We start from the raw sequence: 14,753 nt of genomic DNA, 5'->3' as shown, positions 1-14,753 counted from the left end.
GCCGTCAACAAGGCGGATGCGTGCACGCATGTTGCTTCTCGCCCTTACTTAGTTTTTTAGAGATGACATGCAGCATAGACTCTCGGGTCGGATTTGAACCTGAGCCACCTGCAGGAAGGACTGTAGCCTAGTTAATTATGTCATGTGGTATAATATGCAGTATGTGCTCTTCTTACCAGGTGATTCTCCGGGAACCCTCGATTTATATTTTTGCTGAAATGCGTAACGACCTGCTTCATCTTCATATCCACAGCACCCCAAGGTCCGCAACGTGTTCAACATGGACTTCCCAGACAGCAACCATCTGGCTAAAACCCTGACCATTGTCACAGGCCCAGATGTGGTCGATCTCACCTACCACAACTTCTTTGCTTCTAAAGAAAAAGTGACACAGGTAATAATGTGTACTTCCATCAAGCCCTATTTCAAAATCTTTCAAAAACAGCAACATTTTTCTCTAAATCTCTTTTTAATGTATTTTGTGAAAGTAGTAGATGTACAAGCTCAGTTGCATCATGGCTGACTCTCATATTTTTTAAATACGTTTTCTCACCTACAAAGACATGCCAAAAATAGGAATACCAGCGTGCTAGTGGTTACCTCCCTATTAACTATCAGTATCTGTTTACTATTCTAGTCTCTCTGTCCCAGAACCATTTTAATTGCTTAAAGACAGCCGCAGGCCGTCATACATTATACAGTGAGCCTGCTCTTCCTCTAACAAAACTGTCCCTTCACTCTTTATTGGACTTTATGACTCCAATATCCAGATTTAATCAGCTGTATGTAATGAAATCACAATTGTGTTGTGTTCAAAGTCAACATGCAAGTCTCCCGCTTCCTGACGCATTGATTATATCAGTATGCTCTAGTGGTCTAGTAGTTGGGCTTGATATTTAGTGTTATGTAATTGTAATTCTTTATTGTGTGGTTCTATATTTAGATAGGATAGTAGATGGACAGGAAACTGAGGGCAGAGAGCGGGGAAAGGACATGCAACATAGGTCTGCAGCTGGAATTGAATGGAATTAAACCGGGAACATTGCAATGGAGTGGTTGACCCACTGTAAAATGGTAAATGGTGCATTTATATAGTGCCTTTATCCAAGGTGCTTTACATAGATAGTGCATTATATTCACCCATTCACACATTCATACACCGATGGAGGTCGGAAACCATGCAAGGCACCAACCAGCACATCAGGAGCAATTAGCGGTTCAGTGTCTTGCTCAAGGACACTTCGACACTAACTCTTGGGGAGCCCGGGTTCGAACTGGCAACCTTGCGGTTACCATCCAGCCACTCTACCCCTGAGCCACCACCGCCACTATCCGGTCAGCTACCAATGTGCTCCTTTTATGTTTTCTTGCAACGCAAATCATTGCAGAACTGGGCAGCCGACATTCTCACCATCGCCTACAACCCTGCGAGAAACAACGCATGCAGACAAGTGTTTCTTGATAAAATGTGAGTCACCAAGGTCGACGGTGTACACATATAATTATGTTGTGTTCTTGCATGTGCTGATCATGGACAACCCTCTGCTTTATTTGTCCCAGATATGTGCGCCTCTCTCTTCATACCAACAAGGATGGAAAGATAGCGATTAAAAAGTGCGTATACTGTGCCTTTGAATTGCTGTGTTAGTGCAGGGGTTCTCAACCAGTGGGTACACATGATTTTGGCTGGGTCTCCAGATGACATTTAAGCCTTTTTAATACCTAAACAAAAAAAGAGAGAAAATAAAAAAATACCATTGCATCAAAAGTAATCAACACACTATACAATAAAAACTGGTCAAACATTGGCCAAATTGTCAAATTATAAATTAAAGATATAAAAATCTATTAATTCATATTGTGAAAATAGCCGATCTCATCATCATCATTTTTCGACCGTGGTCGAGATCATGGATTTCACAATGTCACGCCAGATTTTCCGGTCCTTCATTGCCATCCCCAGGATCTACAAGCTCACAACGCCACAACGAGTGGTCAGCTATTTTGACAATGTTTATCTGTGGAAAACTAAATGTAATGCCTCAACTCCTACAATTCCAAGTGCTTATCAGAATGAGGGAGGGGTCCCCAGTTCATATATGATGATTTCGATTGTGTCACAGCCTGAAAAGGTTGAGAACCACTGCTGTACAATATTTGTGTTAGATTCCTATCCCCACTATATTAATGTTCAATGGCCTTGTGCTGTATCTACTGTATGTCGTCTCCCTCAGTATCTACAAGATGTTCCCGGCTGATAAGAAGAGGGTAGAGAGTGCTCTGTGCGCTGCACACCTGCCTAAAGGAAAGGTGGGAAGAGGGAGATCCTTTTATTTACTGTAGCCCTGTATCCAAACGGCTGCATGTTCATTTTTCTCTCAGAACAAGCCATCTGCTGGGTGGCTGCAGAAAAGTATTCAAGATTCAAGAATCTATTGTTACATTATTACATAGTAGAATGTTGTTGTTTTGGTTATTGGTTATTGTAGCATGAATAACGACAATAATGAAGACATCACAAAGAATAGAAAAAAATATACAAAATTACATTATTCATAGCACACTTGCGCCACATTTTTAAGATTTTTCAAAAATACCAGACCTACAAGCTCGTATGAGCTTGTAGATCTGCTATTTTTCAATAGCTAAATTATAACATAATGTTTAAAACACCAAAAGGGGTTCCCGCCCAAAATGGGTTAAAGGTGCTGCATGCAATTTATACTCAATGTTATCTATTTGACTATCTATCTATTTATCTACACACAATTACAATCACCCAGCGCCGATACAGTACTCCACTTTCCATTACACTCGCTTCTTCATGGCAGATAAATCCTAATTTTCTCCCCTCAGTGCTTTAATTTTCCATGTCTCTGACAGCTGTCCGTAAATTCCACCTACTTTACAATCCCACACACACTGTCCTCGCAGGCACAATGTCAGATAGAATAAATTATTCTTTTTCCTCTCTGACGTACACCTGCAAAAGAAATATCGGATGTCAATTATTTTCTTTTTTTTTCTCTCTCTCCTTTTCCTACCAGTACGACACCATGAAGCCTGACGTGTTCAGCGAGACGGCCTTCAAGACCTTCCTGACGAATCTCTGTCCCCGGCCTGAGATTTATGAGATCTTCACATCCTAGTGAGTCCTCGTGAGAATCTACTTTGTCACATCGCAGGTTCACAGGGTGTATAAAGAAGTGGGGGAAATCTTTGTTCAAGGGGACAGGGAGAGCAAGGAGAAAACGGTAAAGAAACATGTCAGGGAGAGGCAAAAATCTAAGATATCTACATACTGTATATAGCATGAACTTTTACTAGAAGGTACCGTACTGTACATGATGTTAGACATAAGGTGCAAAGTGGCAACACTTTAATAGGTCCACTTACTGTAGCAGCAGGCCAGGTAACCATACAGTATGAGATTAGACATTAGGGTGCAACAGAGAACCAAGGCATTATACATGAGTTTAGACAAAAGACACATTGTCAGGTTCACATGAAAATGTAGAAGACTACATTCAGCGTTAACTTTCACATAAAGTAAACTTTACTCCACATAGTAGAGCTACGAGGAAAAGTAAGGTCCATGGCCAGTACTCCAGTACTTACGTTTGTAAGTTTGGCTGAGCAACCTTGACTTTTAGTTGAGTGATATCTGACCGGGAGTATCTATACTTTGACTCAAGTACTGGACTTGAGTACTTTGTCCACCACTGGTGCCTGACTAACGATGTGTTTCCTAAGCTCTTCCAAACCCTACATGACCAAAGAGAACTTCACCAAATTCCTCAATGAGAAACAGAGGGACTCTCGGCTCAATGAAGAGTTGTTTCCTCGCCTCCGACCGGACCAGATCAAGGCTCTGATTGACAAATATGAACCCAACACCTCCAACTCCAACAAAGGTGAGCTGCACTGAGGGACACAGCGGATGAGTTAATCACCTCACGTGGTGGACAGTAACGAAGTCCACCTACCTGAGTACTGTATTCAATTACATCTTTTGGGATTCTGTACTTTACTTGAGTGTAGCTTTTCGAAACATAGGTTGGCGAACCAATAGTGAGCCGTCGTCCGTTTCCAGCGCGTTCTTTTCAGACTACCTAAACTTTGACTCAAGTGCTGGGGTCCTTAATTTGTCCACCACTGTCCAATTGTGAATTCATCCATGTTGTTTTGTGCAGGTCATGTGTCACCAGAAGGCCTCCTGTTCTACCTGATGGGTCCAGAGACATCGGTGATCATACTGGACCACCTGGCTCTGTGCCACGACATGACCAAACCCATACCGCACTACTTCATCAAGTCCTCCCACAACACCTACCTGACAGGTCACTCACATCATCACAATTCATTTCAAATTGTTTGAGGAAGTCGGAGCCAAATGGTGTGATTTGTGACGCTGCAGGATCATCGCCTTTTCCTTTCGGCTTTTCCCTTCAGGGGTCGCCACAGCGAAACATCTGCCTTCCTCTCACCCTGTCCTCTGCCTCCTCTTCTCTCACACCAACTAACTTCATGTCCTCCTTCACTATCTAATCTAAAAAATCTAAAAGTTAGAATATGGAGATTTGAGGTTTCTGCCTGACAGAAACGACATATATTTTGTTTTTAATTATTATTATTTCAAAACATTTTTGATGGATTAAAAACTAATAGATTTTTCCCCCCACTAATTTCATGAAGAGTAGTAGAAAATAACTGATCTACAAGCTCACAACGCGGCGCAAAGCTTGCATATTGGCTATTTTCACTAGTTTGGGTCCCAGGCAAACGTCTAATTTCTCTTTCGGGTCTCGAGCTAAAACGTTTGGGAATCACTGACTGACTGTAGGCTATGTGACGTGTGCTCGTGTGTGTTGCCGTACAGCTAGCAGTATGTAACGTGTGATTGTGCTTGTGTGTGTTGCTGACTGTGCAGCTGGCCAGCTGTCGGGCGTGTCTTCTCCAGAGATGTACCGTCAGTGTCTGCTGGCGGGGTGCAGGTGTCTGGAGCTGGACTGCTGGAAGGGCAAACCCCCGGAGGAGGAGCCCATCATCACCCACGGCTTCACCATGACCACGCAGATCCTCTTCAAGGTGCACACAATACCTCAAGGCCCATTCATACTCCAGTTTTAGCTGATGAGGTGACCACCGTGGTTAGTAAAAACAGAGAGACGTGTTGGGGTGAGTGGTGAGTCGCTTATCACCGCGGCGTGACCTCATGCTGTAGTTTACGGTGGGCACCTTATCACCTAAAACTGGAGTATGTATAGGCCTTTACTGTACCGTAAAACGGTTGGTTTTCAACCTTTTCTGGACCGCCAGGGTCCACTTGAAAATCATGAAAGTGTTCGCGGAGTAGTTCACCCAAAGAATTACTTATTTTGATGACCTATTCGCCTGTCATGAGATTATTGGCTTAGGAATGTGACAAAAGCTAACCCCATGAATTCAAGACTTCATGGACTTGATAGAAAATAAGTCATTTTGTATTGGCTTGAAAGGCCCTTTCGCCAACCCCACTTCGGGTAAGATTTCTTTCTTTCTTTCTTTCACAATTTTCAAAGTAGTTGAAATAGCACATCTACGACCTCACAAGCTTGTAGATCAGCTATTTGCACTATTCTTCATACGATGAAGTAGCCTATACAGTATACGGTCTGTCTTTCTTGAGAGATACTGAAAGAAATGGCAATAAAATAGCAAAAGGGCAACACAAAGTGGATACTCATGCACCATGCTCACTCAGCAGGATTCAGTCTCTTGACCCTTGACTATGAAATGCTAACTAAATCTATGTAATATTTCACATTAACACATTTTGTACATAATACGTCCTGAAACGTCATAAGGATTGGAACCGAGAGGTGCCTTAGACGTCTGTGGACGTCCTAGCGACGTCCAAACGACGCGGGGCGAGATAATAATATTCAGAATAATTACCTTTTTTTTTTTTTGGCATTTCGCTTTTCGCTTGCCGTATGCTAACGCTCTGTGAAACTATTAGCTTGTCATTGACTCCCATGTTAGCGCGGCGGAAAGAATGACTCGTATCTCCTCATCCAGGGCGCTCTCCGTGGTGATGAATGGATCGATATGCTGGCGCTGTGTTTCTGCTCCTCATCCGTCTCTCCCGCAAAATATGAACTCTTTTTGGAGCATATATAAATATATTAAGATGATCGGAGATTGTGATGGCACTTTGTCAGTCAACTTTTTTAAGAAAGTATTTACGGTTCATGGCTTTCAAAATAGAAGCGATCACTACTCTGGCGATTACTCTGGCGCAAGCAGCGCCTTTATTTTGATGCAGTTCCGGTACTAAATGTGTTAACATCAACCTTCTTAAAGACTTTCAACCTAAGTCATTAAAGGTGAGATTTTGCAAAATATGCAAAAAATAATATATATACATAAAAAAATCCATAATAGCGAAAATAGACTTGTAGAATCTACAAGTTCACAATGTGTCATGCCACAACGTGCACTTGCACTAGCCTCGACGACCTTACAGGCGAATGCAAAGGCTAAACTTATGCAATTTAGATAGCATTTTATGTAGACATAGCTCTCTGTAGTGTATACTCATAGCTTCATTGTGCTTGCTTATGATTATTGATGACTATTTCTATGTATTTTTTAATTACAAAATCACTCTGATAAAAGCCTAAATTGTGTGGTGAGCTTGTGGATTCGGTTAATATCCCATTGTAAACAGCCTTACAATTAAGCCTCATTATTTAAGTAATGTACAGTACATCATCCACAGCCAGTGCATTAAACACATCCGTACCTCTTGTGATGATTCTGGACTCTTCTAAACCATGAACAAAACTTTAGCATCCTGTGAATGGAGTACAGAGTGTTTTTTGCCTCGGGACTTCCTGTGTGTAGACTTTCCAAACGGTGTCCGTACTCGCTGGCGACTGCAGAGAATGTCACGGTGTGTAGGCTAGTACTATCATGGGAGGCTGTGTGTTCACTCCTGGAGTTATTTATGTTCACGTTAAGTTAACTACAAAGGTCACAGAGTGAGTAACACTTCAATGACTTATGGCATATAAACAAAGACATCCACACCCACAATCCCACATGCTCACGATACATACAAGCAGCAGGTTCTCAAACTTTTCATTTCGACGACCCCACCAAATGTATTTGGGTGTATGTAAAAAAATAAATACATAAAGAAATAGTGTATATATTCAAAACATTTTCTATATTTTTCCAAAAAAGAAATAAATAGCAGATGTACAAGCTTGTAGATGAATATCCAACATTTAAATGGATAAAAGTTGTTTAATATTTGCAATGCTGTATTAACACATTTAGCTGGGGACCCCCTGGAACCCCCCAGACCCCACTTTGAGAGAACACGCATGCACGCACGCAGACACACCTTCATCATCCCCTCTCATTCGGGCACTTCCATTTAAGGGCCTCTCTCCAGGGTCTGGCACAGCATCAGAATCCATCAGTCCGGTTTAGTGTCAACCTCTGGATGAGTCTCCACTGCTCTCCAGCTCCAACAGTTCAGTTGTGCCGTTTGTCATCCTGTCCCTGCTCGTGGTTGGGGACTCTCTTCATGAAAACTTCTGTCTGTGTATATTTCTTACTTGTGTGAATTGCTGCATGTTATTTGTTTTGTTAGTGTGTCTGCAAGTATGTTTTTTGTGTGTACTGTGCGTGCCTGTGCGTGCGTGCGTGTGTGTGTGTGCATAAAATGACCTGTACACCGTCTACACTTGCACAATAGAGGGTATGCGTGTGAATGCCTACTGAGTGGCAAAAAACTAGTTTATGGCCTTTACTAGCCCATACATCCAAACAGAAAAGTCATATTTGATTGCATTAACAACGTTAAATTCACTTAGTCACTCACTTAGCCACTCGATCTGCCATTCCCTTTATGCATGCGCATACCCTCTATAGGGACAAATTATCTATTTCGGTCAATAGAACTTCTTCAGGCATCCATACTTCGGCTATTAAAAAATAGCAGATATACAAGCTTACTGTATAGCGAGTCACTTCGTGCCACGATATGAGCTTGTAGGACTGCTATTTTGGGAAAAAAACTTGATCATTTGTGCAAATCTTATTTTGAACATTTGTCGCCATGCCTTCATGGTGAATGAAGAATGCAGAAATGGATGACAACAATCTCACACAACTCTCACAGTATATAAGTGTCTTGTATTCATGCTTATACTTGGTACTTACCAAAACATTGTTTTCACTCAAACGTAACTTTTTAAAACACTGTGTAATCATGCACGAATGGTCGTGCCTTAGTTGGCGAGTGCATGCCTGTGCCAGGTGCCTGCGAAAATGGTCAGTGTTTTGGAAGTACTGAGCATACATTGATATACTACTGAATAGACACAGAAAAGACACTTGGATTATACTGTGAGAGTTGTGTGAGATTTGATAGACGGATACACAGATTTTTCCTTTCTTAAATGTTTATCCCACATTTTTTCACCCGGTGCCAATTGCCTAAGAAGCTGTAATCCTGGGTGCTACTCTCCCTCTGCCAACCTGGGGAGAGCCCCGAACTGAGGTCATGCTTCTTTCAATGCATGAGGAGTGAGCAGGCCGCTTCTTATCACCTGACGGGGGAGTTTCCCCAGTAGGACGTAGCGCGTGGAAGGAACACTTTATTCCAACCAGTTCCTTTCCCCTCCATCAGGTGCCCCGGCTGACCAGGGGGAGGCAGTATATAGACTCTATACTGCCTCCCCCTGGTCTCTATACTATAGAGACCAGGATTACTGCATGTTTTTTGTGAGGGTGCTGCCTAATGCCTATCCTAGGGGACACAGTGAGAAAATGCAAACTCCACGCAGAAAGGCCCTCTCTGTAACCTAGTGTATGGGCTAGATAGACAGATATTTTTCGTTCACCATGCAGAATGCGACATGAATTCACCATGAATTTAATGCAACCATGGGGTGAGTAATTGAGAGGAGAAAAGTCCTTCTGGGAATGAAGTATTCCTTTAAGTGAAATAATATAATGTCCATGTCTGCATGTTCGTGTGTGTTTTTGTGTGACAGGATGTGATTGAGGCCATCGCTGAGAGTGCCTTCAAGACGTCACAGTATCCTCTAATCCTGTCCTTCGAGAACCACGTGGACTCGTAAGAATGACCCCCCCGCCCCCCTCATAATTGATCAAATGTGATAATACTTTTAATACTGCTGGATATGAATGAACCTCCGGCGCTGTGAATCAAGCGGCACTTACACAATTAAAGTAAGGGTTATTGTACTTTTGACTCAGGGTGAAACAACAAGAGAAAATGGCCAACTACTGTAAAACCATTTTTGGTGATGCTCTACTAACAGAACCGCTGGAGAAATACCCTGTGAGTAGTAGATTGAAAGGATAACCAATTTCCAAAAGTAACAATTTTTTGTGGGTGAAACAATGAGCCGAGAGATGAGCTCATGCACTTACTGTAGACATCTGTACACACTACAGTATGTGTCTACTCAATCATCCAAATTTCTGTTTATAATTCACTCCATGCTCTAGCTGAAGCCTGGCCAGCAGATACCCAGCCCGTCTGAACTCATGGGGAAGATCTTAATCAAGAACAAGAAAGGCAGCCACGGAAACCAAAACCAGCCAAAGAAAGCCTCTGCGCCGTTGTCTCCTACCAGTGACCAAAACACAGCACCACCACCGACCAGTGACACGGCTCCGCCTGTCTCCACCCAGGACCCTAACACCCCCAGCCCTGACCCTGAAACCCCAGAAGCACCCTCCACCCAGGAGAACCAAGGTATGATGGAACGTGACCACTTAAACCCTGTATACGAAAATTGCTGATCTGAAAGCTCAAGACGCACCACGTATCATGATTTTGTGACATTACCAAAACACCAGGGGGAAAATAGACAGGCACGTTTTATGTGAGTGTCAGTTAATTGTTGATGGACTATCGTCATAGTCCATAGAAATAAGTACATACCAGAGATGATGAGATGATTTCATAGGCAAGCATCTGGCCAGCACGCCTGGTCTATTGGCTCCAATACAGCTGATGAATGTAATACTCGGGACCAGGAGTTCAAGTCCGTTGGTGGAGGGTGTGTAGAGCCCAGGATCACATTAGATAATTGACACAGGGGTGAAAAAATGGGTTGCAAAATCTGTGTTATCGTTTTAGCATCATTGTATAATCGTACGACTGTACTGTTACAAACACAGAACAATGTGCCGTCGGACTGCATAGCACCAGCACCACATACTCCAGCTTTAAGACCAAACCAAATCGGCATACTTCATTTACAAGCATTATGTTTGGCTGGTGCGTTTTCCTCATGTTCTTTCAGTGGTGATGTTTTATGGCGTGCATAATGTGTTTGTATTTACTTACTAGACGTTGTTTATGTGGTTCCACAGAGGCGGACGTGACTGCAGAGGACAACGAGGAACTGGAAGAGACAGACGAACAGGACGAGGAGAAGATGAAGAGCTCAGACGAGGTGGAGGGTGACGGCATCATCGCTCTTAGTTCTACATCCTCTTGTGTCCTGTCTAAATATTTCATCATCATATTCCATCATCGCTCTTCTACATCCTTTTGTGTCCCGTCTAAATATTTCGGGTGTCGGGCTAACATCCTGTCAATCCCCCATAGGGCACAGCTGGACAGGAAGTGACAGCGTATGAAGCCATGTCTTCCATAGTCAACTACATCCAGCCAGGCAAATTCGTCTCCTTCGATAATGCCAGAAGTATGTCTATAACTTATTTGTGTTTGGCAGCGACTGTTAACCACTTAAACCCAATGTACTTACTGTAGTTGACCGGGCCAAAGCTCTATATTTGTTCGGTTACTTTTTCCCTCTACACCAAATCTCTACAAGCTCATAATGCTTTGTGACACACTGTGAGATGGATTCATTAGAAAACATCACACCTCACATTTGCCTCTGTCTTTCGCAGAGAAGAACAAAAGCTATGCCATCTCATCTTTTGTGGAGACGAGAGGGGAAGCTATGATCTCCAAGACAGCGGTGGAATTTGTGGAGTATCTTTCAAAAGCCTGAACTCACCAGTGTGACAACATATCGAGCCTGGATACATGTCAATGGTCCACTGTGTGACCTGCTAAATGCTTTAGTGTGGGTGTAAGCGACATGCGTGCGACGTCATTAAAATGCCGTACCACCAAATATAAAAAAAATACCACTACACCACTGCTCCTGACACACTGAAGTTCAAGTTCTTTACAGTCACATGCACACCACGTGCACCCCATAATACCTTCTGCAGGAACATTGCAGACGGTGTTTGTGCGTGTGCGTGAGACTACATATATATGGTAATTAGGGCAAGCGGAGACAGTGGTGTTGACTGTAATGGTAGTAAAGTGAACAAGTAAGCGATAATGCACAGTGAGGCGGACATTATTGGAAAATAAACTCTTGACAGGGTGAAGCAGGACCAATGCAACTCCATTATGGGCTTCATTTTCCAATTATATCCGCCTCACTACACAATATCCTGCTTATTACACGGCTACTTAAGAGCAAAATCAATACATTTGACATGAAATATTGATTTTGAAACTTTAATAGCTTAAAAGTTTTCGCTTCGATAGCACTGCAGAAAAGAGAGAGTAGCGGTCAGGCCCTAATAGACTGCAGGATGCCATCATGGTTGACCAATCGCAATTGAGCATTCAACAAAGCCGTTTAACAACAGTTATTGGATTTTGTGTATCTGATTGTTGGTGGGTGGCTGTTATGTTGTAGCATGTTCTAAATCATTGCTTCTCAAGCATTTTCATATCACAAATCCCCAAATTGATATTTTAACTTATCCATGGGCCCTCATCTGAAAATATCTTGCCATAATAGAAGATTTATGACGTTGTTGAAAATGTTCCAAACGGTTGAAAAAATAGCCATTCTCACAATACGTTGCATCGTGACACGTTGTGAGCTTCAGAAATGTTTGAATAGCTTCCGCATAAAAATGGGGTTAAAGTGGTCAAACCACTGGCATAAATGGGCCGGGAATCATTACAGCCATTTTGAATGTGGGGAAAATGTAAGGATTTCAGCGGTCACGTCTCAGCTGTAATCCGTCACACGGTTGGTTATAGATCCATCCATGATCCTTAACCAGATCCTCCAGGTACAACAAGAGACAGATGAGCAGGATCTACCCTAAAGGGACCAGAATCGACTCCTCCAATTACAGTCCCCAGCCTTTCTGGAACGCAGGCTGCCAGATGGTGGCACTCAACTACCAGACTATGGGTAGGAAGCAGTGTTGTTTTTGGCAGCAAATTTTGATTTTAGTTTTAGTCATAGTCTTTTGAATAGTCACATTTTAGTCACCTGGAATGTGTTAGTGTGTTAGTTTTAGTCGACTAAATGTCATCAGATTTTAGTCGACTAAATCTACAGTTGATTTAGTCGACTAAAATGTATTTTGGTGGGCATTGATGCCGTCGTAAGGACTGTTTTTACACACAAATAGCCGATCTACAAGCTCACAACGCGCCGCAGCGTGAAGCGTTGTGCGCTTGTAGATCGGCTATTTTCAGCATGCAACCAAGTGTAAAATGACTTATACTGGATCTCTTGTCCACTAGTCCCTTCCTAACATTTTAGTCTAGTTTTTATTTTTTGACGAAATTGTCAGTATATTTAGTCTTAGTTTTAGTCATCATAGCACAGTTTTCATTTAGTTTTCTAAAGTGGAAAAAGGTAGTCAACGAACATTTTTCGTCTTAGTTTTAGTCGACGAAACAACCCTCACAACACTGGTAGGAAGAGACACTTTACTGGACACTGATGGCCAGGCAGGCCTTTGTGTGGATATGTTATAGTAGTAGCTGAGCAGATGTATCTGTCTGTGGCATTTGTTTGACCATTATAGATTGCACTTTGGTTTTTTGGACACATGCACACATTGACATTCATTCATCATTTGGTTTTATACAAATAAGTTATATCTATATCAGACTGGGCATATGTACAGTAACCATTTAGTTTGTATTAATGTGTTATTAGGGTATGTCACCATTGAAGGCTCGCATTTGAATACCATTGCCTAATGCAGCTAACATCTGTTTACATTGAAGCTTGTCATTCTGTTTTTCACCACAGTGTGTCAGTGTTGCACCTTTGTGACTTGTGGCTCTATCTTCTATGGTTCTTTGCATGCAAGATTCCCTACTCCCATTCCCAGTAATGTTTCTGTTGTCATTCAATTGCTTAATATAGTATGTAACTTTTCCAAGTGTTTGCATATCAAAACAACAATGTTTTTTTTTACCCATCATCTCCCTCTACCAGAAGTTATATGGTGTTTTCAGTTGTTTTGGTGCAGGACTGGACATTTTTGGGGAACCAAAACACAGGGCAAAGTTACATACACAAATTTGTGAAAAATGCAGATCTACACGCGTTGTGTTCACTTAATTATATATATTTTCTAATTCATGGCATTTATTTTGTGTGTGTGTGTGTGTGTGTGTGTGTGTGTGTGTGTGTGTGTGTGTGTGTGTGTGTGTGTGCGTGCGTTAGACTTCCCTATGCAGCTGAACATGGCTCTGTTCGAGTACAACGGGCGGAGCGGCTATCTCCTGAAGCACGACGTCATGCGTCGCAGTGACAAGAAGTTTGACCCATTCTGTGACAGGATTGACACCATCGTGGCCAACACGCTGACCATAAAGGCAGGTTGAGCCTCATCATATCATTTAGCCCAGTGCTTCGCAAACCTTTTCATGTCAAGGACGGACCCCTACTTGTACATTAATTATGTATTTCAGTTAGACACTTCAGCTCAGGATTAACAATTTATTGCAATGATATTGCATTCAGTTTGGCGGTGTGGCTCTGCTCCTGTCAGATACATATAACATCAGATTACCTGCGCAAGCATGACACATCATCTGAGATCACAACCCCCCCAGGAGCAGAGCACAAAATGCAGTTATTACATGAACATAACACTGGACCTTCAATTGCATGAGTTAAGATACCACATATCAGAACACAATCCATAGAATCACAGTACAATAACAGAATCATCCAGATCTGTGACGGCTAGAGGGAATAGTGAATGGGACGGACGGACGGACGGGGGTCCGGGGAGTGAGCTTCCCTTCCGTGCCTATACCTGCACTATTGTTACGCTGAATTTAAAATTTAAACCCTCAATACTTGACCTTGACCTTTGGCTCTGTATTTGGCTTCTGTATCATCTACAAAGCTTTATGCCAAAAAATAGCTGATAGCAAGTGGATCTGCTAGTTTGGGCGAATGTTGCCCCCCAGAATGGCCATGCTGGGGTTCAAGTGGCTAAAATGCATCATTTAAATTCATTGCATGTCTCTCTCCACCACTCCCACCCATCCTGTCCCTGTGAAATCATCACTACACAAACCAATCACTGGAGGCTGGATTGTTTATTGGAGGAGCAGGTGTATCGCTGGCGGCTAATTCCCTACTTGTTTTGAAAGTACAATCACCTGTGTGTGTGTGTGTGTGTGTGTGTGTGTGCGTGCGTGCGTGGTTATACTGTAATGCATGATTACATGATTGCATGATTATACTGTATGTGTGTGGTTCATTATGTACACTGCAGTATGTGAATGTGTGCGCACGCACACCGCCGCACACATTTATGCATATGTGGATTTACGGCTGCAATAGCAGTTATTTTCTTGACGATTATTCCTTTTAGCCAGTTTTTTCCCCCTTCTCTTTTTTACATTATAATGA

The 14,753-nt window shown here is 42.4% G+C and overlaps 1 protein-coding gene across 1 annotated transcript in view; it reads left to right on the top strand.

The window, feature by feature from the left end:
- The window catches only part of plcb2 (phospholipase C, beta 2), a gene marked incomplete at its 5' end in the record, with an annotated part of 35,602 nt that overhangs the window by 4,210 nt on the left and 16,639 nt on the right, over window positions 1–14,753 (top strand). Inside the window, 16 exons of the mRNA XM_080784226.1 lie at window positions 254–394; window positions 1,389–1,468; window positions 1,561–1,614; window positions 2,235–2,310; window positions 3,048–3,148; window positions 3,754–3,914; window positions 4,194–4,340; window positions 4,931–5,088; window positions 9,054–9,136; window positions 9,280–9,364; window positions 9,535–9,784; window positions 10,408–10,490; window positions 10,646–10,742; window positions 10,954–11,038; window positions 12,151–12,275; window positions 13,551–13,702. Coding sequence (XP_080640352.1) covers window positions 254–394; window positions 1,389–1,468; window positions 1,561–1,614; window positions 2,235–2,310; window positions 3,048–3,148; window positions 3,754–3,914; window positions 4,194–4,340; window positions 4,931–5,088; window positions 9,054–9,136; window positions 9,280–9,364; window positions 9,535–9,784; window positions 10,408–10,490; window positions 10,646–10,742; window positions 10,954–11,038; window positions 12,151–12,275; window positions 13,551–13,702 — 1,878 coding nt within the window. The remainder of the gene's footprint in view (window positions 1–253; window positions 395–1,388; window positions 1,469–1,560; window positions 1,615–2,234; window positions 2,311–3,047; window positions 3,149–3,753; window positions 3,915–4,193; window positions 4,341–4,930; window positions 5,089–9,053; window positions 9,137–9,279; window positions 9,365–9,534; window positions 9,785–10,407; window positions 10,491–10,645; window positions 10,743–10,953; window positions 11,039–12,150; window positions 12,276–13,550; window positions 13,703–14,753) is intronic.

This window comes from Protomyctophum bolini (genome assembly GCF_963924005.1).
Source record: "Protomyctophum bolini genome assembly, chromosome: 15".
NCBI classification, from domain to species: Eukaryota; Metazoa; Chordata; class Actinopteri; order Myctophiformes; family Myctophidae; genus Protomyctophum; species Protomyctophum bolini.
Note: the sequence above shows the minus strand (reverse complement) of the source record. Positions and strands in the feature narration are given on the sequence as shown.